General features: G+C 39.4%; 1 protein-coding gene across 2 annotated transcripts in view; it reads left to right on the plus strand.

The window, feature by feature from the left end:
- Positions 1 to 26,788, plus strand: part of erc2 (ELKS/RAB6-interacting/CAST family member 2) — a 54,602-nt gene that overhangs the window by 19,067 nt on the left and 8,747 nt on the right. The window contains exons 3-14 of one of the 2 annotated variants that reach the window (XM_059329262.1): positions 4,064 to 4,498; positions 4,825 to 4,899; positions 8,117 to 8,272; positions 9,802 to 9,969; positions 10,487 to 10,654; positions 12,096 to 12,233; positions 14,017 to 14,157; positions 14,376 to 14,516; positions 16,273 to 16,308; positions 18,592 to 18,794; positions 25,172 to 25,295; positions 25,945 to 26,105. In XM_059329262.1, the coding sequence (XP_059185245.1) occupies positions 4,064 to 4,498; positions 4,825 to 4,899; positions 8,117 to 8,272; positions 9,802 to 9,969; positions 10,487 to 10,654; positions 12,096 to 12,233; positions 14,017 to 14,157; positions 14,376 to 14,516; positions 16,273 to 16,308; positions 18,592 to 18,794; positions 25,172 to 25,295; positions 25,945 to 26,105 (1,946 nt within the window). The remainder of the gene's footprint in view (positions 1 to 4,063; positions 4,499 to 4,824; positions 4,900 to 8,116; positions 8,273 to 9,801; positions 9,970 to 10,486; positions 10,655 to 12,095; positions 12,234 to 14,016; positions 14,158 to 14,375; positions 14,517 to 16,272; positions 16,309 to 18,591; positions 18,795 to 25,171; positions 25,296 to 25,944; positions 26,106 to 26,788) is intronic. The other variant, XM_059329263.1, reaches the window with a different exon arrangement.

The raw sequence follows: 26,788 nt of genomic DNA on the forward strand, positions 1-26,788 counted from the left end.
TGCTGTGAGCAGCACACACAGCTTTACCCATGTGACTAAACAATCACTGTGAAAACTCACACCTACAGTATATTTTTGTATGTGTAATTAACCGGCATGTAAGCATACATAGCTTTTGGCATTTTAGGAGAGGTTTTTTTGTGGGGGGGGGTGGGATAACAAAATCCAATTTCTTGTCTATTGTAGCTCTCAGAAGGATTTTGTGTTTCTGCACAAAAGGATTTATGACAGCCAGTTACCCCTGGCTGCCCCAGGTGTCAGTTAGAGAGAGAAGCACCGTAGCTCAACATCTCTCCTCGACTCTGTGAAACCTCTGGAAGCTCTTTTTCAGGATACGCAGCGAAAGATGACTCACAGGAACTGGTACAGTTCTGCTGTGGATGTTGGGGAGGAACAGGCATACAGTCATTTCAACCCACACTTGCAATTATGCAAATGGAGTCACTGGGCTGCCTCGTGCAGTTTAGTTCCAAGACGGCAGGTTATTGATCAGGGCAGAGAGAGGAGGGGTGCTGATGAGGAGGGGAGAGGGAGCAGGTATGCTTAAAGAGGGAAGATATGAGGAGAGAAAAAAGGTTTTGTTATAACCGATTGGATATTGCATTGTGGCATATTAAAACCCCAGTTGCAATAAATGTGTGACTTTGTCTAAAACATAAATAAAACAGACTTTGATCCTTTTATAATTCTCTTTGACATGTATATTAACTTGTACAAAGACAACATATGTATTTTTCAAACTGATACACCTTTGTTTTTTGTAATTATAAACTGAATTTAATGAATCCTGTTTTTATTTACAATTCACACTGCATCCCAACTTTTATGGAACTGGGGTCGTAAATAGACTTATTTTCTATGTGGTCATAACCTGTGGTCATCATTTTGATTGGTAAAACTACAGTAACATTGAATGCATTTTGGTTGGAAGGTTATTTTAGGTATTTTACAGTATTTTATTTACCTAAAAGCATTTCTTAAGGAGTATTCTACATGTATGAGGAGTTTAAAAAAAATAAAATATATATATATATATATATATATATATATGTATATATATATATATATATATATATATATATATATATATTTTACACTGTTTCTCTATACAAGGCCAATATAGCAAATAGTTTCTTGTACCTGACAAGTTTTAAAATATGTCATTTAGTGGTTTGTGCAGAAATTATATTTCCAAGTTAGAGTAGGAATGTGAGCATGTGACAGCTGGCAAATGAATGGGACTACACTCAGTGTGAAACTGAGAGTTTGAGATGTATTAGATGGTTTCTGTTGCTGGACCAAATGGCACTGACTCACATATGTGACCAAAACTGTTGAAGGTGGCAGCAGAAAGATTCATCAGCTCCTTCTGTTAACACAAACATTGCCCCCTGATGGCTGAAGGAGCACATGCTTCACATGTTCACAGTGTCTGAGGAAGTGAGCCAACAAGAAATGTTTGAGGAATAACAAACAGACTTAGTTTTTTTACTTTGGTGTTTGTCCTTTAGTTATGTTTCAAGATCAGCGCACTGCTTCGTTTTTGATGCGTTAATAGTGTCAATAAATCAGAGCTGCAACTAATGACTATATTAATTATGGATCCTTCTGCCGATTGTTTTCTCGACTCACTGTTTGGTCTGTAAATATCAGGAAATTGTCATCACAATTTTCCAAAGCCCAAGGTGACATCTTTTTTTCTCAGAAACGACAATCCAAAATGGTAAATTTTAATTTACACAAGACGAAAAAGCATCAAATATTCATGTTTAAGAAGCTGGAATGAGCACTTTTGCTTAAAAAATATCTTATATTATGTATGAATCAGTTTAAAAGTAGAGGTGGATTCATTGACCAATCAACTTATTGATTGATTTATTATATTTCAGCTCCTCAATAAACTAATACGTTATCTGCTAACATTATCAGCATTACTACCAATGTACTAGCAATGTGATTATTTGAACACATGCATTATGTGGAGGTTGTTTAATGTCAGAACAAAACCATACCAAACCAAGTCATTATGAGTGCTACTAATAATAATTAATAACAATATTAGACCCATGTCATACATCTAAGATAAGTGTTGGTTGTTCTGCAACTTGTTTACACCCATTTTGAAGCATATCTTCACCTCTTTCCAGAAAGGTAATCTCAGTAAGTAATCATTTCTCTGTCAGTATATTGTGAATATAATGTTCTGACTGAAGGCCGGTAAACTGGCAGCTGGACGGACTGATGGATGTCTCTCATTATAAATCTCTGGCTGGTTCGTGTTGATCATCCGTCTCTGTTGCATCATGCTCTGACGCTCTGTTTTTACCATACATTTGTTTTTCTGTTCATTCTGCCCATGCTCTGCAGCTGCTGGATGCCAGGAGAACCAAGGTTTGTCCCTATGTTTGCACCACGTGTTGCGTGCACAACATAGAGTCACCTTCAGTGTGGCGTGTATTTCCAGACACCTGGCTATCCCTTTGCACCATTACAACCTCCTCTCCTATAAACCTCCGAAAGGAAGTGAATTATTTCCAGCAGTTGTCCCTGTCTCCTTTTCCTGTAAACCCTCACTTGTTCCCCTATAAACACTGTCAAACTATAAAGAGTGATAGGTTTGTTCAGTTGTGTCAATCCGAACGTGTCTGGTGCTCCATCCCCCTTAGAACCACAAACCCTACGACCCCAGACTGCCTGTGAAGTGGGTTTGATTTCAGTGCAAGAATCTGTTTCCTCTCCTCTAAATCCTGATTGGCCCTCTTTCTGGACATAGATTGATCATCTCTCTCTGGAGCGATCTGCAGGAAGAAAATGTCAGCAGGCAAAACCAAGCCTGAGTCAATCTGTGACAGAAACTGGGCCCTAACATCGCCCCCCGAAACCCAGAATCAACAACCCTGCACACAAAGAAATATAGTAGGCTAAAAAGGAAGTGTGTTTTTTGAATTATTGTAACTGAACATGCACAATTTCACTCACAAACACATGTTTATTCTACACATTAGAGTCATCTCTACAGTGTAAGGATACTGCAGGTTCTGTTGCTGTGTCTGCTTAATCATCCCATATTTTAACTACATGTCTACCACCGTTCACAAAAAAAAATAAAAAAAGAAATCATAAGCATACAGTCTTCTCTGACATGATGCAGCCTGCAGACCCTAACCTGATGCCATCGCTGGGGTTTGAATCCTCTGCTGCACTGCAGGGAAGCATCACGATGGTCTCCTGCTTTGATTATCACTAGGGCTGGGCAGAATCTCTTATCCTGATATAGGTCATTTCATATCTCAACACATATCACACTATAGCATGTTTGCTGGTAGTGTAATAAATAAATATTCAAATGAAAAGTGGTGAATATTTTTTTTATTTTCTTAGGTGCACAATTCTGCTTCAAGTGAAAGTATGAGGAATAAATCACATTCATTTCATACAGTATGTTTTGTATGTTCTGTTGTATAGCAGCAATACAAAAATGAAATGAAAAATATAAAGATAAAATGTACAAAATATTAAAGTGAAGCGAAGACAATGTGCAGTGGTAGACAATATGAATATATTGTGATGGAAACAATATAGAAAAATACACACAAAAAACATTTCTATATTATTTTAAGAACGTATATCATCATATCGCCCAGCCCTAAGTAGCATATTACCAACATGTATTTACTGTACAAGCTACACTAATAAAATGATAGTTTGTCACAGCTGTGATTTCATTTAGGCCTTAATATAGTTTTTTTACTGTAATTCCAAAAAACTGAAATTTGATTCTTATTCCAGATTAAAGAAAATAAACTTCCTCTCTCGTATTTTAACTCAAATCAGTCTGACTGTGTGCTGACAGTATCATCTGTTTGCAGTCTATTTGCTTCTAAATATTGGTAAGTGACACGTTTCCCCCGTTTGACGTGCTGTAGCATTTCTCCACAGAGTCGTGTGCAACAGCATTTCAGAAGTGTGTTTATAAACTGTCACCCTCATGTGTTGTGTTGTCATGAAAAGCACGTCGATTATCCTTAAAATCATTTTAATAATTGTTAAGTCTCTCTTTCAGCATCTCCAGATGACCATCCAGGCTCTCCAGGACGAGCTGCGCACACAGCGAGACCTGAACCACCTGCTGCAGCAGGAGGGTGGCAACCGCTCCGCCTCCGACCACTACACCAACATCGAGCTGACGGAGGAGAACTTCCGCCGGCTGCAGGCCGAACATGACAGGCAGGCCAAGGAGCTCTTCTTGCTGAGAAAGACCCTGGAGGAGATGGAGCTGAGGATCGAGACCCAGAAGCAGACGCTGGGCGCCAGAGACGAGTCCATTAAGAAGCTGCTGGAGATGCTGCAGAGTAAAGGGCTGCCCCCGGGGCCGGGCCGGGTCTCCGAGGAGGAGGAGCAGGAGAGAGCGAGGCGCATCGCTGAGGCGGAGGCTCAGCTCGGACACCTGGAGGTCATTCTGGATCAAAAGGAGAAGGAGAACATCCATCTGCGAGAGGTACTCCACCAATTCATTTATGGGATTCAATGGACAAGGAAAACTGTTTTTCTAGTCTGTCGTCACTAGAGGGCAGTGCCGAGCCTCTCATAATCAATATGCTCTATTCTGCGGCTCATATTCTAGCATATTGATTATATAATGTACAAAGTAAAAACTACAGAGCACACCCATTACATTAAACAGCTTACATGTGGAAAGACAAACTTTATATGCATTTGTTTTTTTTTTTGTTTCTTCTCCAGTCCTGTAATCCTGCTTTCAGTAGACATTACAATAGATTCTGCTGTTACTGGTGCCACATAACGTTGTATCTTTTCCAAAAGGAACTGCACAGAAGAAATCAGTTGCATCAGGATCCAAGCAAAACCAAGGCCCTGCAGACCATCATAGAGATGAAAGTAAGAACCTGACTCACAGTATACAGCCTGAATGTAACTGCAGCAGCAGCAGCAGCGGTGGTGGTGGAAGAAGTACTCAGATTGCTTACTTCAGTAAAAAAAAAAAAGAAGCAATACCACAGTATTGAAATATTTAATTACTTAGTTAAAAGTCCTACATACAAATTTGTTTTAGGTAAAAGTGAAACTATATTGGCTTAAAAATGTACTTAATGAACAATGCATTAATATGCAAGCATCACAACTGATGCAGCTGGTTAAAGGTGGGGCTAATTTAAACATTTTGTTTTTAATGTATTTGTCACGTATTGTATTTGTTTTTTTTGTTTTTTATTATTATTATTATTATTTTTAACAGCTTTTTATATAACTGGGTAGCTTAATCCATAAAAATACATCATAATTTACTGGGTGATTATTTTTATTTTATTTTAATCTGAATCAACAAAGCATTTTTATTTCTAAAAAGTTGGGATGTTGTGTAATACTTAACTAAAACAAAAAAGGATAATTTGCTTGTTCTTTGTGACATATATTTAACTGAAAACATGTTAAAATATATATATATTTTTGTATGTATATGCACACAGAATATGATGCATTCTGAGTTTTGTTTTTTGTTTTGTTTTTTATATATATTTGAATTTACGTTTTAGGCAGCGTCCCAACTTTTAAACTCAGGGTCGTAGTGACTTATTATGCAGTGAAGAAAAAAGTATTTGTCCCCCAGTTGAAATGGAGAAGAAGTATAAAGTAGTATAAATGGCAACAGTCCAATAACTCAAAATGACACTGAAGTATTTGTGTAAATGTACTCAGTTATATTCCACCACTGTGCACCAGTCACCATCAGAAAATCATTCATGGGGGCATTAACATCTTAATTTCTTCAGACAAACGACAGTCTGTCTGACACCAGATGTTTAAAGACAGATGTTGTATTTCTGTGTTTATGTCACCGTCATTTACAGGCTTTTTATTATGTAACCCTCTGCATGTCTAAACAGACGCCGGCACCGTTGTGTGTTCTGCTGAATCTATTGTTGTTATTGTGATCACCAGCAGCTGAGTCAATAGTAAACACACTGACACATCTCTCTATCTCCCTCTCACACACAGACACACAGACACACCGTGTATCTGCTCACAAAGCAGTTGTGTAAACATCAACAAGAATCAATATTACTGTTCAACATTACAGCTGAGGTGCAGCAACCACTCACACCAAGCCGCATCATTTTTGTTTCATGACAAGAAATGGCATATTTAATTTAAATAATTAACTCTTCAACATCACAGACTGCAACTCTGTTATTTCTGCATCCTTTTGTGCATATAAGTGTTTAAAACTGCAGTGCTTTGTTTGAAATGTACTCAAAGTTTTTGAAGAAACCAAATATGCCAAGCTGAATTATAGCAAAAAGTGTACCAGATAATGCACAAACTATTTATTAGAAATTTCAATTTGATGTAAGCGGTTTGTGCAGGTCTTAAAATGGCATCTCAGATTTGAATAATTGACTCAAAATAGAACAAGAAGAGAAAGAATATGTATGCAATGTTTTATGTAACTTTAAAGCTTCGGGGGGGGACATTAAGGGATATTTAAATATTGGGAGAAACATTCATATTGCATTAGAAAATATTTCATAAGGTAGCCTGCAGTTTTAGAGACCCCACCCATCAACATAAAGTGTGATTGCTCTTAGCCTTCAGCTCAATGACATTATATTTAACATGCATATTATTCTTTAAAAGTGACACGGCTGTAATATGTAACATGCAGATAGCTTATATAAAAAATGTCTGTTCAGATCATCACTTGTTGTACCGCCATAGACTCCGCCAGCCTCACTGCAGAGGCCTGACATCACTTCCTCAAAATAAATCATGACATCATCGCTGAGCTGACACAGCCCCTCTCACTCGGCTGGATCGGCGAGGCCCAGCCTTCCCCCGGCGCGGTCATGTGACATCTGTGCTCTGGGATCCTGTTGATTTGCATATAGAGCGAGGGAAGACCCGCCTCCTCCTCCTTCTCCTCCTCCTGTCCTGTGCAGGAAGACCCTGCATCTCTCCCCTCTCCTCTCCTCTCCTCTCTCCCTCTGCTGTGTTGATGCTGATGCTGGAGCACGAATAATCCTCCCTCCCCGTCTCCCCTACATCCCTCCCGCCCTCTCCTCCTCACTCACCAGAGACAGTGCACAGTATATAGCCTGCCTGCTGCTACCATGGAAACAGGTGTGGTTGTTTATGACAGCGAGAGGCCAGTATGCAGGAAGATAGATAGACAGAGAGACACACAGAGGCAGGGAAAGAGAGATAAAGAGCAAGATTTACTGACCAAGTTGATGTACCAGTGATTACATGTGGATGGAATAAAATCTCCCTCCTATTAAGGTACGGTGTCTTGTATCTATTGCAGCAATGTTAGTTTCATTGATGTTTGTCTCGTAACGCGGAGACGGAGGTGAGATGCAGCGGCAGGGCGAAGTGCATGTACATGTGTGATGCTCATGCATTAACCCCTCAGATCCTTCGCCGATAGTCTGTCATTCCTCATTATGATACATTTCCAACGATACTCTGCAGCGGGCTGTGACTGACCCGGCTGACGGCCACAAGTTCATAAGTTCAGAGCCACTAGGAGCAAAGAAGGAGAGACACAGAAAGAGAGAAAGACAGGAAGGAACAAGGTTGCTCTATGCTCTGTTGGAGAGGGAGATGGACCATGGCTAATCTTAAAGACGTTGTATTATTTATTTAAAAAGCCATGAAGCTAAAGCTGCACTCACAGTCGCAGTACTGGATTCTGCATTGATCTGCAAGCAACAACAGCAAAAAGCTACGGCTTGTTACTTTTCTTCCTCTCCCTCTACACGTTTCTCTCCGGTCCTGGCTGATCTCGTCCGTGCTGGATGTGTGCTCAATATTTCCCAATGGTGATTAATCCTCTGAGCGGCTGCAAGGAGCTGGGTAGAAAGCTTCTGATTTCACCGACAGATACTGCAGTTGCTCTCAGCCACACCAAAGAGCTTCTTCCAGTCTCTCTTTATCTCGCTACATCTCTCTCCTTTCTTACTCCCTCTATCATTCAGTCTCTCTACATCTTTTTTGTCAGTCTTTCTATCTGTTCTGGACTTAATTTGCAGCATGCAACTTATGGACATGCCTGTCTGGGTTTTGAGGTGTGTCTCCTCTGCATGTTTGTGTTTAGGACACCAAAATTGCCTCTCTGGAGCGCAACATTCGGGATCTGGAGGATGAGATCCAAATGCTGAAGGCGAACGGCTTACTGAACACAGAGGACAGAGAGGAGGAGATCAAGCAGATGGAGGTCTACAAGAACCACTCTAAGTTTATGAAGACCAAGGTAGATAGCCTCTGCACTATGCATGAAATACAGATCCTGTGAAAATATGGCTGAAAAACAATCGAGCGGTTTGGGGTGCAGATAGAGCCGTGCAGAGAGCAGAATACTAAATGAAGCTGATGTGCTTCTTAAATTAGCTGCTTTAGCATTCAGTGTCATCAGCAAAGTGTCCTGTTGGCAACTATCTGAGAGATGCTTCTCTGCTGCTTTTTTTTTTTAAAGAGCTCAGTGTTGAGAATACCAAAAAAGGCAAAATCAGCAAGCGCATGCTGTGGCATGATAAAATACTTTTCTTCCTTAATTACGTATGAAAGCTTTTTACCTTATTATTCTGTTCCCAACAGAGGATTGTGATTTACATTATGTTCAAAGAGTGAAGTCAGAGCCACAGATTCCTTTTTACTAAACCGCATTCACCTGCCTGTCAGTGTTTCTATCAGCCCACGCTCTCTGAGTACACGACAACTTGTGTTTTAGCACTTAAAGCTGCAGTCAAGACGCCAGCAGGGCTACCTGAAATCTGTGACTGCATCAAGGTGTGTGTGTGTGTGTGTGTGTGTGTGTGTGCCGTTCTCTGGGGCTCGTATGTCTCTCTGGAGCTTTGACTCTGTGTTTACATACCGCTCCTCACATTAGTCGACCAGGCGTAGACCAGCCACAGTTTTGTTATTCTATTTTTAGTCCTCTTTTCATCAATCATGAATAGAGATGATGTATAATATATGATGAATGCAGGGGAGTCAGTCCCAAATGCATTTTTAATGAGAGCGCCGTTGATGAAAACAGTGCAAAAGCCGCACAGAGTCGCTCACTGTTTGGTAAAAAGAGGTTTCCCACTCGTTATCTCTGTTACACACACACACACACACACACACACAAACACACACACGTGTTTGAAGAAATTACATTAATTTCTTGGAGACTTACCCTATGTAATCACTAATCTAATCTAATCTAATCTAATCTAATATAATATAATCTAATCTAATCACACCTTTAATCTAGTTCTTAGCCTAAAAAAATGTAATGATTTACCTTATGGGGACTTTATTTTGTCCCCACAAGTACAGCAGGTCCCCACAATATGACTGTGTAAACTGATGTCGGTCCCACAACAACAGTTAGACAAAAAGTAACAAACACACACACCGTTTTACTTATGTCACTTTTTGGGACATTAGACAGATTTACATTAATTTTCTTTACAGTCAGAGTTAGACCAATTCATTTTTCGAGCCAAAGCTTATAACAGAAGATTTGTCAAAATGCATGTTTGAGGTTTCACGTAAAAATCGGCGTCTTTTATTTTCTGAAAACTGTTCAGCATATGGCTACAACACAAGCTGAACTACATCAGATTAAACAAAACAAACTGTGGACATGGCTTTTGTTTACGAGGGACTAGCTCTCCCCAATTAACTGGTCCTTAGACTGAAATGTGTCCCTGAAGGTGGCCTAAATCAGGATCACACAGTGATGCTAAAACATCACATTGCTCATGTACTAAATGTTGTTTCACATGTCTGTAGATTGACCAGCTGAAGCAGGAGTTGTCAAAGAAGGAGTCGGAGCTGCTTGCTCTGCAAACGAAACTAGAGACCCTCAACAACCAGAACTCCGACTGCAAACAGCATATCGAGGTGCTCAAAGAGTCTCTCACTGCCAAGGAGCAACGTGCTGCCATCCTGCAAACAGAGGTAATGGAAAAACCCTTAACTTGTTTGTACACATACAGTAAATCAAGCTACAACAATACACTGCCTCACGAGCATTTCATATACTCCAAGCCAAACTGAGAAAATAATAGGCTTGCCCTGAGCCCAAGGCTTATTACTGCAAATCATATCAGCACTTTACTTACTTTGGGACTTCCAGCTAACTGTGACTCATGGCACTACCAAAGAAACGGTAATGCGCAGTGTACTGTCACAGCACATTTAATAAACATGAAAAACATCAAATAGCTGCTCCAATAAATAAATAACTGTGGAAGTATTACGGTGGCTGTAATGTATGAACTGAAGATCATCGACGTGCTAATAAATACTCGCTTAGCATCTGTGTTCCTCTGCATCTGCATGGAGATTAAGATAAGACGGATAAATACTTAACCATAACAGCTTTAGATGTGAAAATGTTGTGTGTCTTTTTACTCAATTTCAGTCAAACCCACATTGTCTAAGATTGTTTTATTTCGGCTGTGTTGTGCTTCAGGTGGATGCTCTACGTTTGCGTCTGGAGGAGAAAGAATCTTTCCTGAACAAAAAGACCAAGCAGCTGCAGGACTTGACGGAGGAGAAGGGCACTCTCGCTGGAGAAATCAGGGACATGAAGGACATGCTGGAGGTCAAAGAAAGAAAGATCAATGTCCTGCAGAAGAAGGTGAGAATCAGAGTGGAGGAAAATGTTGCTGTTTAGGATGTACGAAGGGATGAAAGGAGTTTTTAAAGTCCAAAGGTGGAAATATGACTCAAAATGTTGGAAAAATCATCCAAAACATTTACTAACCACTCAGAGTTTTTGTTACATTATTTAGAAGTTACACGAGTAGGCGGAGGTCTGTGTCGGTGTATAGACCATGTGCTGCAGATTTAATTTCAAATTTGAAATGAGGAAAGCGTGGAGCGAGTTGTTTAGTCAGACTCTTCTTGTGTCCTGGACTAAACCAGTCAAATACAAAGCAGAGTGGTTACTCTCTCCATTAAGAGTGAGAGTGTCTCTGTTGCTCTCTGGGGGAAAGTGTCCATAGAAAGACAAGCAAGAAGATATTTCTGCCTCACTGGATCTAGTGTGTGTGTGTGTGTGTGTGTGCTATAAATACTCTCAGAGTGTTACTCCCTCTCTCACCCTGACCTGCTCACCCATTCCCTTTGCTTTTTTTTCTCTCTTCTCTTTTTCTATCACACCTCCCCTCCCTCACAGATCCGCTTTCATCTCTCTCTTTGTCATTTCTCGTGATTTCTAAATCTTTGTTTTCTCCTTGTGTGGGTATTTGGTTTCTCTGTTGCATCAGTCAGATAATATATTAGATCAGTGCACATATTTTAATGTCTTAAAGTGACTACAAGGAATTTGCTTATGTTAATCATACAGTCATGGAAATATATATATTTTTTAGAAATTATTAGACCACCCTTGTTTTCTTCAGTTTCTTGTTAATTTTAATGCCTGGTACAACCTGGTACTGATTTTGGTTTGTCTCAAGGAAACCATGGACAATGCCTAGATATTGGATCTTAAATTAAACTCTTATCAGCTATTTTTGTTGTTATCATTATATTTTTCCAAACAAATGTACCTTTAGTTGTGCCAGGCATTAAAATGAGCAAGAAATTGAACAAAACAATGGTCTAATAATTTTTTCCATGACTGTATAGCGGTATCAGTATTAAAGCATGGGTATTGTTTCATTAACCCCAGTTAAAAAAACATTTTTTTGTTTTTTTTACATTAGTCTTAATGCACATTTCCTCTTTTCTCACATATGGCAGCTTGCTTTAAATTCAATTCTACTCCTTCTTCTATTTCTCAAACTCTTGTTGAAAGTTTGACAGTTTTCATATATTTCTCGAAATGGAAAAATCTTCGTAGTAAAGCTCCGGCACATTTCAAACTACGAGCATGACGTTGTTTGTAGACGTATTAATCTTCAAAGACTTTTTTAATCTTCAAGTCCGGCTCTTACACCAACTTTAAACACTGCTTTGGATTTCAGATCAACTATTTACTCCTGCTTCTCTGCTTTTTTTCTCTCCCTTGTGCCACCAACATCCTCCCGGCCTCCTCCTCCTCCTCCTCCTCCTCCTCCTTCTCCCTGTGTCAGATCGAGAATCTGCAGGAGCAGCTGCGGGACAAAGACAAGCAGCTGGGGAACTTGAAGGACAGGGTCAAGTCTCTGCAGACCGATTCCAGTAACACAGACACTGCTCTGGCCACCCTGGAGGAGGCTCTGTCAGAGAAGGTATAGTACAGCATGGTGGCATCAGGACAGCTGCTGCATGACTAAATCATTTTTCCTCTTTAGGAGGTCACTTTAATGAGAGCATACAGTAAGTGACTGTCCCACTGACACAAATTAAGTTGGAATTCGGGTCCTGTATTTATCAAAATCTAAAGTTTAGACTTGGAAGTTCTACATATTTGGGAAATACAGTTTTCTCTTTCTTGCCGAGAGTTAAATGACCTACAGCTTTCATATCCTTAGTGACCAAGCAATGAAAAATGTACAGTTTTTGTGCAGATTAAACAAAAAAAGTGTTCACTAGTGAGATTAAGGTTTACGGTTGTTTTTGGCTTAGGTGGATTTCTTTTTTGACTTTTGCACAGACATGGGCCAGTTCTATGCTGAGGTTGTTGGGGATGAGAATCAAGGCCGGTTCCAGTTGAGAACCTGCTTGAAAGCATGTTTTTCTGACAGTTGTGTATTGGGGAACAATGATGTCAAACTTATGCTCCTGGAAATTTGCAACAGGAAAAGTTATGATGGAGACGAAGAAACGGCCTGAAGTGTGGCTTCATTTCACGAAAAAAGATGATAAACACTTGTAATGTTTGTGAAATTGTCATTTCGAGTAAGGGAGGAGACACTAAGAATATGCTGAAAACTCTTTCTATGCAACATGGACTTAAATTCCAGGAATGTTATGTATCAGGGGCGTGTCCAGAGAGTGGCCTGGGATGGCCTTAACCCAGGCCTGAAACGCCTGTAAAACCTCTGGGCGATTTTAAAATCAGCCCCTAAAACCTGAAGTTTTTCTGGAAATTCAACAGAAGTGTCAACGCTTCTACTAAATAATAGATTTTTCAGCCTCTGTAGCAAATAGAAATGAAATTCTAAAAGTATTTGAGAGCTTTTACAAATACTACAAAACGACGTATCCGCTTTCCAGGCTTCAATGGGCTAAACTATGATTGGCTTAAAATTGTATCACAGGAATATAAGAAACCGTAAGATACCGCAATGTTAGTAATCAAAGTAGCTTCCAATGTGTGAGTGAGTCTGCACAAATGTCCCTACAGAAGTCTGTGCCACACTAGTCAAAAACATCCGGACAAACCACTATTACATATTTAACACTACCGATGATAAGTATCTTATGCTATAATAACTTCAACACCCCACAGGCAGGCTTGGCAGATTTCTTTTCTTGAAAGCAAACACTGTACAAATATTCTCTCAGGCAGACTGATGCTATATTTGCATTAACTACATAATCGTTGATGCAGAAAACCTGTATAGGCCTACTTTTTTTTACTTTTATGCACACAGAAAATTGCTAAGTAATCCAAAAAGGAAATGTTTAAGAATTATGCCGATAAATAGTATTGATAATAGCATTGTTGTCAATACAGTATTATCAATTTCCACCCCTAAAGTGAGATTATCTAGCTGTTGGTGTTGGCCTCGTACTCTGTACAAAAAGCTGGTATTAATCTTTTTGTCTAACTCTCGATAAGAAAGCGAATAAGCATATTTCACAAACTTTTCCTTTAAATCAAAGATAAAAGTAACAATCCTCCCCGTTAACTTCGACTCTCAAAGTTAAGCTTTTTGTTTTTGACAGTTCTCTCAACTTAAAGGAGGACATGAGAGCTGCTCTTAAAGCTTACTCTTACCCTTAAGTCGCTTGATATGTCTTTTTGCTCACCCTCAGCTTAGACTTTTTAAACTCCTAAATTGGCTCTTTAGAGCATTCTTCAGTGTAATGCTTTTAATTCTTTATGCATATGTGTGTGTGTGTTAGGAGAGGATTATAGAGCGTTTAAAGGACCAAAGGGAGAGGGAAGACAGAGAACGTCTGGAAGAAGTGGAGTCCTATAAGAAGGAGAACAAGGACCTGAAGGAGAAGGTCAACAGCCTGCAGATAGAATTAACGGAGAAAGAGGTCAGTGAGCACAGAGAAAGAAACTGTGTGTCAAGGTTTATGGCTACATATTGTACACATGCTGTGCCTTTAAGTTTCTCTACTCTGCTGTACTGTAAAACATATAGTGCACCTCTTTCTTTCAGTAGGTCTTTACAGTATAACACTCTTATCTATGGCCCTTTGGCCGAGTTAGACCTCCTGGTTTGAGCCTGTGTGTGCTTTTTGTCCGCCTGCAGTCCAGCCTCATCGACCTGAAGGAACACGCTTCATCCCTGGCGTCCTCTGGTCTCAAGAAGGACTCAAAGCTCAAGTCTCTAGAGATCGCCATCGAGCAGAAAAAAGAGGAGTGTAGTAAGTTGGAGACGCAGTTGCAGAAGGTAGGTGTGCGTTTCACAGTGCAGAATCAATTATCAGGCTCGTGTGTAGATTTGATTTGGATTTTATGAAACAGATAATTAGTCATTTTGAGGCTATTTTCTATTTAGATTAGTATTACACGTCAATTATTTGGATTTTTTAAAAGTCTGTCTGTTACGTAGTGCTCTATTCAGGTCTGTTCACTGTCGCCCCTCCTTTTTGTTGTAGTGGACCAACAGCTCAGCTATTCCACAACGTTGTTGCAGTTAAATCCACAGTCTTCATTCACTAAAGCTGATATGGCACCACAGAGGTTTATCATAACAAATAGATGGTCGTGCAAATGTACAGCTGTTGGCAATACACTACAAGGTCCATGATGTTCTGAAGCTTTTGATTGTATCCCATGATCTGCATCTGAAAACGATTTAAAGAACAATCCTACGACGACTGCGACAACTCCACCAGCTGAGTTATATTGTGTGATATGAACAAAAGCACCGAAGCAGAAACTAAATAGATGTGGTGCTATGGTTGGTTTTTGCCAAACACTGTTTACAATCAAAAATTACTTTCAATCACAAAATTACAATTTTTTTTTGTTTTTTTTTAACAACTTTTTGAAAACTGAGATCAACTTTTTCATTTGAGTTTAGTGAGGGCACAGGGGGAAAAAAACACAAAAAAGACTGACAATTTACAATTTTATATATTTAATATATAACATAATTGTATTTATATTTAAAAAGAAATATATAAGTAAAGTTAAATTTAAAAAAAGAAATTCCAAAACATATAAATACAATTAAATCCATTCATTTTTTCATATAAAATTATTAAATGAATAAACCCTGTACCGGCCTACTTCTCCCTATATAAACTGGCTGCAGAAAGAATAAACAAAAGAAAATGTAAAAAAGTATTATGGAATGATTAAGTTGTGTTTCAAACATGAACACACATATATATATATATATATAAATAATAAATGCTTCAACTTTGGCTGAACTGTGGGGAGCGCCTCAGCCCTGAGTGAAGACTATACAGATGTCCCTCATTAATTGCACTGAACTATAGATAAAAAAAAAACAAAGCTTGCGTGTCCACTGTCAAAAAAATAATTAGCTATCTGTGAGTCCAGGCACCACTTGGATGGATTGGACTATTAAGTAGTTAGTGTGATCTACTCCTTTTATTCTTAGAATTAAAAGAGTTTGGTGTTTTTCTACAGCCTTACAGTATGTGTTGTTTTCAGGGAGAATCAGATCTGTATTAATAACCTCAAACTCCTCAACAGAACACACTTTTTTGCCCTTATATAATAACAAGATGAAAAGCAATATTCCTTCATTAAGCTAATTCCTGTTCTGTATTTATCACTGCAATCTGGACTGAACCAGAAACATGAACCTGTCTTATATAAAACAGTTAATTAGGATAATGGCTACCATCATGCTTTTTCCTCCTGTAACGGACTGCACTGCTCGGCTGCTGCAGGGAGCAGACAGTCCATTAAATACCCCGCCCCGCCTCCTCCTCCTCCTCCTCCTCCTCCATACTCCACAGACTGCCCCCATGTCTGTTCCTCTACATTTGTCTGTGATGTGTCGCCCTTAACCTGTAACAACATGTGCTGTACTGAGACGATGTTACTGCTCTGTCAAACATGTATTGTAACATGTCTGATCCTGCTGTTCTCTCCTCTGTCTCAAACTAAATCCTAACACTTGCTCTCCCGCCCCACTCCCTTCCTCCACCCCTCCGTTTGCAATGTAGCAAGCTGAGCAGCTATTCAGTCACATGAACAATCCTGTAAGTTCCTCTCTTGAGCTCTCTGAGGCACATATTGAAAGCATGAGGACCACTCTTTGAAACGTGCTAGATGGTGATCATGCCAGCCCTGAGCACAGGTTCTGCTTTCACCCACCGAGCCACCCAGATGCATGTTGACCATCGCACTGTACTGATATAATGAGCTTTATACTGCACTCAGTCCTGTGCAACGTACTCATTCTGCAACTGTTTGTGTTTGTGACACGTGGTGAAACTGGTGCTACACACACACAATTTAAATTTCACTTTATTTATGAATTATATATTATATCCAGGGCTTGACATTAATAATTTTATTTTGCTAACCAGCCACTAGTTTTCCACAGTTATTATCCACTCAGCACTTTCACTAGCCACAATTTTGTTGTTGGGAAAATATATTTTATTTGATGCTGACTATGATGTGCAACAATTTACTTGAACTAGATTTACAACCCTTTTAAATATAAATGACCAGTGTAGAAAATCAAATCAAGATTACATAAAATGCACAACACTACAATCTTCAGGTCTGCAGCGCTGACAAGGTTGTGTTTAAAACATTTTTTGTATGAAAACATGCAACCGATGAAATCAAAGATACAAAAAGAGTAGCTTTTATTGCATAACAGGTGCAGGGGAGTAGGTTTCTGAACTTTTTTAATTGTGGCTCTGTAGTTTGTTAACCTATGATACGTTTAACTACAATAGGATTTTCTTATTCTTGACTCTGCACACTTGGGTCGAGTTTTTTTGTCACTAGACCTTCATTAGATGTTTGATATCCCAGAGCTTACACCTTTCTTTTTCATGGAAGTACACATGGGACATGCAGCTCACAATTTAGTTCATAAGACCCAAATCCAAAAGTCAAAGGACATGGCTAAATGTCCCTTTTGTGGAACTGAACTTTTTCCAACTTTTCCATTTGTTTGACAGTGATACAGAAATATTTGAATTAAAACGTCTTTTTCTGTCTTTTACTAAATAAAATTATGTGTATTTTAGGATTCTAGTCATTGCCAAGTCTTAAATAGTTTTGAGGGATGCTCTGATAAAGCCTATACCAACATTTGATATTTTATCAGTCGTATTACTGACACATTTTTATGGAGCTTTGTAAAATCACACCTGCAAAACAGGTTCAACTGTAATTATCCTGAGGTGATTTATTTTCCACGCTTCCATGAACAAACACAATATATCACAGAAACAGAGGGTAAATCAATACAGAAAGAAATGAGGAAAATGAAATCAAAAAGCGGTTATAAAGTGGAGTTCCTACACGCATCATTAAAACCCCATCTTCAGCAAAATGCTCACATCCATTAAAATTATTTTTGACAATATTTTGATATACTTCCACATTGATTAGTGGATCTAAAATAACTTGATTTTATAATTTGAATTATTGACAGAGAAAAAAATCCGCTCCTCATGCTTAAAATATGAAACTTACTGACAGCCGACAGATTTACTTGGTCCCTGTTGCTTCTGTTTCTCCATTTTTTTGATTGACAATGACAAAGACTGTGCAGCTTCGTTGGGTTTGCATGACCTGGTCGACCTTGTTGCATGTTGTCACTGTCAGTGTTGCCACGCTTCCCTTTCGTCTCAGTGTGGTGCAGTTAGCTGAGGTATCAGCCGTGGTTGGAGGTCACTGCAGTGTTTTTTGGTGGATGCTCTCTGGCGCTGTACAACTCTTGCACTTTTTGCGACCTGTGTTGACATGTGTGGCTGCATATTGTCTCGAGGGTGATGTGTACCACTGTAAATGTACTTCATGGAGAGTTACAAACTGTTGCAATAAGGCTGAGATTAATCCCCGAGCAGTAGAGCTCTGATTAGTCTGTGACAGGATCACGCTTTAGCATCTCACTGCCACTGATTTGTTACTCTTTACACACACATACACAGTCCTGTATTCTGCATACTCACCAAGTGTGCAAAGTGACTGGGAGTCTCAGAGGGCTGTTAAATGGAGCTAAATAATAGCTCTGTTAAAGCTAATGAGCCAGCACCAGTAATGATGCCCTTGTCCACAACATTTTACTCTGCCTTATTCATTGAGAAAGAGAGAGAGGGAGAGCAGGGGGAGTGGTTAATATAAGACACTGATGGACTGCAGTTTACTGTATGTATCTCTCTTCTGTGGGCAGTGAAACATGCTGTGCTGTACTGCATGACTGTGTTGATGTCACAATGTTAACTGAGTGTATCTCCGGGTTTGTGCATGTGTGCATGTCTGTTTGTTTGTGTCTTTCCCGTGGCATGCGGCTGCAGAAGGCCCACGAGGTGGAGCAGCAGTCCATCCCCAGGGGGAACCCCGAGTATGTGGACCGCGTGAAGCTGCTGGAGAAGGAGGTGGGCTACTACAAGGACGAGGCCAACAAGGCTCAGACGGAGGTGGAGAGACTCCTGGACATCCTACGAGAGGTGGAGACAGAAAAGAATGACAAGGACAAGAAGATCGCTGAGTTGGAAAGGTAATTAATACTGACTGTCTGGACAAGTTACATAAGATAACATAACATAACATAACATAACATAACATAATATAAGATAGAACTTTATTGATCCCAAAAGGAAATTGTGGTTCAACAGTAGCGGTTCTAGACCAGTTTTACTGTGGGGGCCAAGGAGGGGCCAGTGTTTAATCAGAGGGTCACATTAGCACATAAAAAAATGGCAAAGATGATATTTAAGCATTCAAAACCTTTATTTTAGCTTATTCAAACATCTCATTAAAGTATATTTGGAAGATACAAATACATTGATTTAAACAATGACACTCACCAACAATTATTTGGACACAATCACAACAATTTATTGGACAATTCAACTATTATACAATGTCCACATTCTGGGTTCCTTTTGTGTACAATGAGATATTGTTTGAACAAAAAAAAGGTTAGAATTGTTCATCGTTATAAATTGATCATTTTATTATTAATTTGACACATTTTGCCACAGCAGGGGCCAAGGGCTTCTTCACAGGGGCAGTGGCCCCTGTAGGCCCCTGTGTAAAACCGCCACTGTGGTTCAAGATTGCTCCAAAGCCAATTACAGAAACAATATATAGGATATTATAAGAAAAACAATGAACAAAATAGGTAACAATAACAAAGACAATAACAAGATCAAACACATCTCCACAATCTCCCTTTCTTTATGCAGTATATGTTGTCTACTATTGGTATAGTTAGTAGAAATAAGGGGTATGTTATTTTGGCAAAATTGATGTATTCTTACGTTCTGTTAATATCGTTTTTGTCAAAAGCTACTTACAATAAGTACTAGAAGAAGAACTGTTATCACTCTGCAGTTTTAGATGGCCACCCATAAAGTTGGAGTAATTTAGTTTTCAGACACAATCCTCTTCTTCATTTTGGTTTCATTTTTATTGTGATATGTTTGGAAGAGATTGATTAATAAAGTTTTTAGAAGATATATACTCTTTATCTGTCAATAATAATTGTCACAATCATTTCATGGAAAGAGGTAAAAAATATTTGATTCCAACTTTATGGGCGACTTTGTATTATATCCTTAAACCCTCTCAGCTCCAGGCCAAGATATACAATAAAAACAACCATACAAGTTGCAACAGAGAGAGTGACCCACACATGAAACCATAAAAAGAAAAATCACCAACCAATTTTTTTTAAAAAAGCTCATTGTACATGTATATATTCTCCTTTTCTTATTGTCATTACTCTTGGGGTGTTACTGTCTACTTCTCAATAGCAAAAAATAATTTGAAAAATTACTTTAAAATGTTATTATCAAAAAAAGCAGGGTCGGTGATACATTTTTTTTTAAAAACAACCGTCCATTATATGGCCGTTGTGTGGCATATTTTAAAAAAGAAATTAAAAAAGAAAAATGTTGATTAACTTTACAACTCCAGACTCAATAGTCTAACAATGGCATAGCTGTGTTTCCAAGAAAAACATGTAATCAAATTGTGGATTTGGATAATTGTGACACCCCTAATTGTTACATTTCCAGATATGACAGAAAGAAGAGCTATAGTAAAGTTTTTCAACAGCTCATTCACTAAAATGACAGAAAAACAGATTTTCTCACATCTAGTGTTGCATTTTTGCTTTATCTCTATTTTATTTTTAAAAAATTGAGATTGAGACTATAAGATTTCTGCCTTTCTGTGAGCAAACAAAAATCCTGTTCACCTGCCGACAAAATGTCTATAATAATAATAATTTGGATGAATGCACCTTTTAATGCTTTCTGAAAAGTATTTTTATGACTGTAGATGTAGTTACAGATACATTATACCTTTTGATGCTATTATCCTAGACAATACATTATGTTACTGTCTTCTGTCAGCGTGAAAGTGTTCTGTGTTTTCCATGTTCTCAGTGAACTTCAGTGAGTCTTTGTAAACATGTACGGTCATTTTTCCAGTTGTTCTGTATGAGTGTGACGTCATGGGTTTGTGTCGGCTCAGTGTTCCTCACTGGATCCAGTCCTGGTCTTGTATAATACACGCAGAAATGCAGCTTTCGATGGACAGCAGCTGCATGCTGAGATACCCACAGAAGTCTCTCCGTAAAAGTTGTGACGCTCTGTTAGATGTGATATTAGAACACAAAGTGCCACTCAGTCACCCCCTTAATGGAGGAGGTCAAACTGATTTCAGCTAATGGACCACATAAATAAAGCGGGTGGCCTCATCAGCTCTTGGCTCACCTCTCAGTGCGGTATAACGTTGGCCCAGCATCTCCGCACTGGAAGCAGCTTCTCGCTTTGGTTCGTCTGATGGAGGAAAGCGTCGTGATTCACCTGGACTTGGATTTAAACTGATGAGACAAAGACGTGTCATACTGCATGAGGACCAGTTACATCCCTTGGCCCCGCCACTTAAAGAGTCCCATTCCCTCTACTTAGTGTTAAAACCAGTTCTGTTGTTCATCCCAGCCAGTGATAGGGCCCATTTCGTTTCTGTGTCATGTTAATTTGTTAGTAGTGTTTGATTAATTGACCTGTTGTCCTTTTTTTTGCCATCTTTACCCACTTTTTCTGTCCCTTTCCCCTTTCTATCTTCCGTTTCATGCCCACCTGCCCCTCTCTTCACCCTCTGCCATTGATCATTTTCAACTTCGGTCTCGAAATCTCTTCTCTATCTCCCACGCAACTCCTTTTCTGTTGTGCCCACCCCAACACCAGCCCCCCTCCCTCTGCCCCCCGCCCCACCCCTCGTCCCGGTGGCAGAGCTCCCCCTGACCCGCTCCCTTCTGTGTCCGCTGCCCCCCAGCAGATAGGGGGCATGGTGTGGGATTTCCTGGGAAAGTGAGTGCTCTGCCCTGGCACTTCAGCTCGGCTGCGTGGTTAAAGTCTCCGACTGCGACTGCTGCAACTGCATCTGGTTTCACCCGTGTGCCTGGGTCTGCCTGCTGTCTGAAGGATTCACACATCTTTGTATCAGAGTGACGGGCTCGTGGTGTTGCTGCTGTACCTGCACACATGATACAAAGATCCATGGATTCATGTTTGCTTTTATTTATTTAGCATGTGTTTGTTCAGTGGAATATGCCCTGAGTTTATGCTGCACGTTTATTTTTTCACACTGCGTGTGGCAATCTGCATTAAAAGCCCTCCATGTGTGTGCACTGATGACAGAATGGGGATTGGGAAAAAATGTTTTTGTATGACAAATTAAAGCACAGCATCATAGAATATGATGTGGCACAATTACTGTACGTCTTTAAAGCAACTACAAGGAACTTTAATTGTGTGTTGATTTTGGCGCCCGCTGTCGACAAAAGCAGCAGCGTTTCCATAAACGCCTCATTTCATAAAGATCTTGATCTGGCTACTGTGTGCATTTGATGCAATTTATTTTAGATTAAGATTAATAACTGGAATATATTATGGTGAAACAAAGTAAGCTTTGTTTTTGCCACCAGCGTTAATCGTATATTTATGTAAAACTAGCCATAACCACAGGGCAACTTTTAACTGTCTTCTCTACTTGTACTACTCATTGCTAAACTTTGCCTGGGAAAATATAAACATAGACATTTCCGGTCTGTGTTTTTGTCTGATTTTGCAGTGATTTGTTTGGTGACAGGCATTAACAATAACTCGTGGTCTCGTTTCCCTACATAGGTCATATAGAGGCCTCAATATGAAATGAACCAGTTAAAAACTCCTTGTAGTTGCTTTAATAACACAGTTAATATAAAGTTCAAACCTGAAAGTTTAGTCAGGTTTGTACCTCAGCCAGCTCACCATTACAAAACTCCATGCCAAACTTTTGCCATATACAGTCATGGAAAAAAGATTAGACCACTCTTGTTTTCTTCAATTTCTTGTAAATTTTTATGCCTGGTACAACTAAAGGTACATTTGTTTGGATAAATACAATAATAATAACAAAAACAGCTCATAAGCGTTTAATTTAAGAGCTGATATCTAGCCATTTTCCATGGTTTTTCAGCTCTGAAATTAAACTCTTATTTTTTTTAATCTATTTTTGTTGTTATTATTGTATTTGTCCAAACAAATGTACCTTTAGTTGTACCAGGCATTAAAATGAACAAGAAATTGAAGAAAACAAGCGTGGTCTAATAATTTCTTCCATGACTGTATGTTGTATTGTTTATATATTCTGTGGTGATCCTTTGATAATCTGATCCGTAGATGTTCCCTTGTGGCCTGTTTACGTAATGATGCATGGTAAAGTGACGCAATATAACCAATCACACCAAGGATTCAGCATCCAGCAACTAAATTTAAATAATAAACTGTAAAAATTTCACAATTGTACCTGAAAGTTACCAAATGAGTAAGTTCAGTAGATATTTAATACTTAGTAATACTGTAAATACTACACTGTATACTGCATTAGAATAAGTTTCCTTGGTGTGATTTTCCCCACTGCTCTTGCTTTTTCCTCCATTTTAGTTGACTGTACTGTAGTATTTGTCCCTCAGTGTCCTTTATTGGAGTATCTTAGAGCACATATGCACACTTGCAGACACAAACACACTCCCTTGTGTCTTTTTGTGGTGTTGGCTGTTTGTTGCAACTTATGTAGGAAGTTTCTGTCCTTAAAGCTGAGGCCTCCTCCTGCCATGAGCACGCTTCCCCTGCTCATTCCATCCACCCATCTGCCCTCCTCACCCTATGTCACCCTCTGTAGCTCCCACCTTCTAATCCTCCAAGTAACATCACCCGACGACCCCCTCCTCTCTCTTTAGTGGTCTTTTCCCGGTGCCCACCTCCTTGCTCCCAACCTGCCCCACCTCGCCCTGCCTAGCTTGCTCTACCAGATACTAAGGGAAACGATCAGCCTAGTGGCCTGCATGAATAGAGCTGCTGTGCTCCAGGTCTACACGCGCTCTGTGAGTGAGGTGCTGTAGTAGGTAGGGTCTGGACTGAACCCTCCACCTTGAAGTGTGTCAGTCCAGTTGGGTCTCTTCTGTCTGAACAACCCTGCATCCATGACTAATTCTCTCACTAGCTCACTCCTTCTCTCGGTCAAACCACTGTTGGCTTCCCCTCCTTTTGCTCGGCACTCAGACCCGTCCTCCTCCCTTCTTCTTTTGCAACCTGGTCTCACAGAAATCCGTGAAATAGCCACGGATTTCGCTTAACTCAAAATCCGTGGAATAGCCACGGATTCGCTCAAATTTCCGTGAAACTGACACGGATTTCGCTAGAATGCAAGTTAATGACAGTCATATCCCGTGGCTATTGGTTTGTTCCAAGTCACGTGACTTTCAAGGTCCCAGCGGTCAGAACAAAAAACATGGCGGACAGTTCTATCATTTTTAGTGAAAAATCAATATTTTGACTTAGTTTCTGCATAAAAATGGATTTTGATCACATTTGTAGCGAGAAATATATGTTTTATTTTCTAAATATTCACTCAGTGAATGTACATAATCACTTTGTATGTTGGAATAGCCACGGGATATGACTATGTCATTAACTTGCATTGTAGCGAAATCCGTGTCAGTTTCACGGAAATTTGAGCGAATCCGTGGCTATTCCACGGATTTTGAGTTAAGCGAAATCCGTGGCTATTTCACGGATTTCTGTGAGACCATGTTGTCTTTTGCCCTGCTGACGTTTGCCTGTCTGACTGCATGTCTCGGCAGCAGATGCACATGGTACCATGTTTTCCGAGAAGGTGCATCCTGCATTAGCTGTGTCCGGCTGCAGAGCGGCAGCTGCCACAGGAGCTTCTGTAATCTCCCGTGTTGTTTGACACTGAAGACACAGTGGTCTCCTCTCGATCCTCTGTATTGTTTTCTGTGGTTGTTTCTTTATGTTCTGGTTCTAATGTCTCTTTTTTTTTTTTACTTTTTACTCGTGTGCTGCGTCAATTTCTTCTCCACTTGTCTCGTCATCCCCATGTCTTCTACCTCTTCCTCTCCCCATCTGCAGTCTAGCTCCCAGGTAAGTTGTCCCCCAGCCCCCATCGCGCAGCCATCTCTACCTATATCCATCCTAACTCTGGTGCTTCACCCTGTGAGCCATCTCAGCAATATTATGTAAACATGAAGCGATCAATTCATCTGTGATGCTCATGTCTTGTTGCTGCCCTGGTGAGATTGGTACCATTTTGAAACAAGGTTAATTCAAAATGCATCTGACATGATTGTCTACTACTCTGAACTTGTTGTTTGTGTTTCATGTTTTTTGTGGTGATATATGGAAATATATTGTCCCCTACTCACACATCGACTTGCTTCTCATGTAACACAATTGCCACAAGAATGTATTTTGAATTTCTTAACAGATAAATGCTAACAACAGCAGCAACTTCAGTATGGATTTCAGAAGAATGACTGTCACGGAAATGCTCTTACATTATTGTTTTTTTTTACAGACAAGGAGGCAAAGACCTGACCAAGAAGGGTCCAAACATCAAACTGGGGCCACAAGGGGACAAGAAAGGCTTAGGACAAGACCCTCGTAAAGACAGCTCCATGGACGGTTCCCACCACTTAAAGGTGCAGATTCACTTTCAAGAAAAACACTCAGTTGCCTGTTTATTAACCTTCATGAAGGCATGATTTATTTTAGAAATATTGTGTAAGGCTGCATTAGTTTTAGCTGAGTGTATTTACCTATGATATTTGCAGTGGTGGAAAAAGTATTCAGATCCCTTACTTTAGCAAAAGTACTAATACCAAACTGTAGAATTACTCCACTACAAGTAAAAAGTCCTGCATTATAAAACTTACTCAAGTAAAAGTACAAAAGTATCAGCATCAAAATGTACTTAAAGTATCAAAAGAAAAAGTATTTGTTATGCAGGATGGACCCACTCAGATATATATAAATATATATATATTCTACAGCTTTTTTTAACTACTTTATTTACTGTTATAAGGTTTACTTAAAAAAAATGTCTAATCACTTTAAATCGATCACATTTTTATGTTAAATCTCATACTGAAAAGTAACTTAAGCTGTCAGCTGAATGTAGTGGAGTAAAAAGTATAAAGTTACATAATATGGAAATACTCAAGTAAAGTACAAGTACCTACAAATTGTACTTGAGTAAATGTAGTTAGTTACATTTCACCACTGGATATATGTTAGTATATACTAATAATAAATACTTTATCTTGGTGTGTGTAATCTCATATGATGCAGTTGGAGGAGCTGATGAACACGCTGGAAAGGACGAGGCAGGAGCTGGACTCCACCAAGCAGCGTCTCTCCTCCACGCAGCAGTCGCTGCAGGAGAGGGACGGACACCTGACCAACATGAGGCAGGAGCGCAGGAAACAGCTGGAGGAGATACTGGAGATGAAGTAAGTGTCATCACGGCATTTAATGTCAGCTTCACAAAGACAGCACATCATTTCACTTGATTTGGTGTGTTCTGTAGATAAGGCATGGATACATTTCTTGTCCTGAAACGTAATTTATCCCTTAATTATCCACCAAAATACATTTGAGGTGTGGTACACGGTGTGCAGTTCATTATTTATTTTATAGCATAATACCACAGTCACATCAGCATTTATACTCCCATTGTTTGCTTATTCTGTCTATAACTGTATGAATCTGATCTTTTTTACTGTTTTCTTTAATACTTAAATAAACTAAATTGAAATATGTTTAACACAGGCCCAGAGGCTTGTAGGCTTTAACCTATAGAAATAGAATAAGAGTAGAATGGACATTCCCATTTAAATCAACATATCGGTCCCAGTTTGTGAACAAAACCTACTTTGTACGGTTTAGGAAAAGATCTTTGTTTGGGTTTATAGCAGCGGTAGCAGCTAACTTCCAAAAACAAATGAAGTCTGAGTTATGAGGCTAATCTCACACCTTAATTTACAGAAGAACAAAGCAATCAGATTTCTGAGTGGCTTGACTTCTGTCATTGATCATCATCTGGCTCCTGAAGCTGGATCCGGGCCATAAGTGGCTTTAGTTGCACTTAAACAGTATATTACATTGGTACAGTTACATTAAATGAATGCAGCTT

Source organism: Centropristis striata, chromosome 3 (assembly GCF_030273125.1).
Source record: "Centropristis striata isolate RG_2023a ecotype Rhode Island chromosome 3, C.striata_1.0, whole genome shotgun sequence".
Lineage (NCBI taxonomy): Eukaryota > Metazoa > Chordata > Actinopteri > Perciformes > Serranidae > Centropristis > Centropristis striata.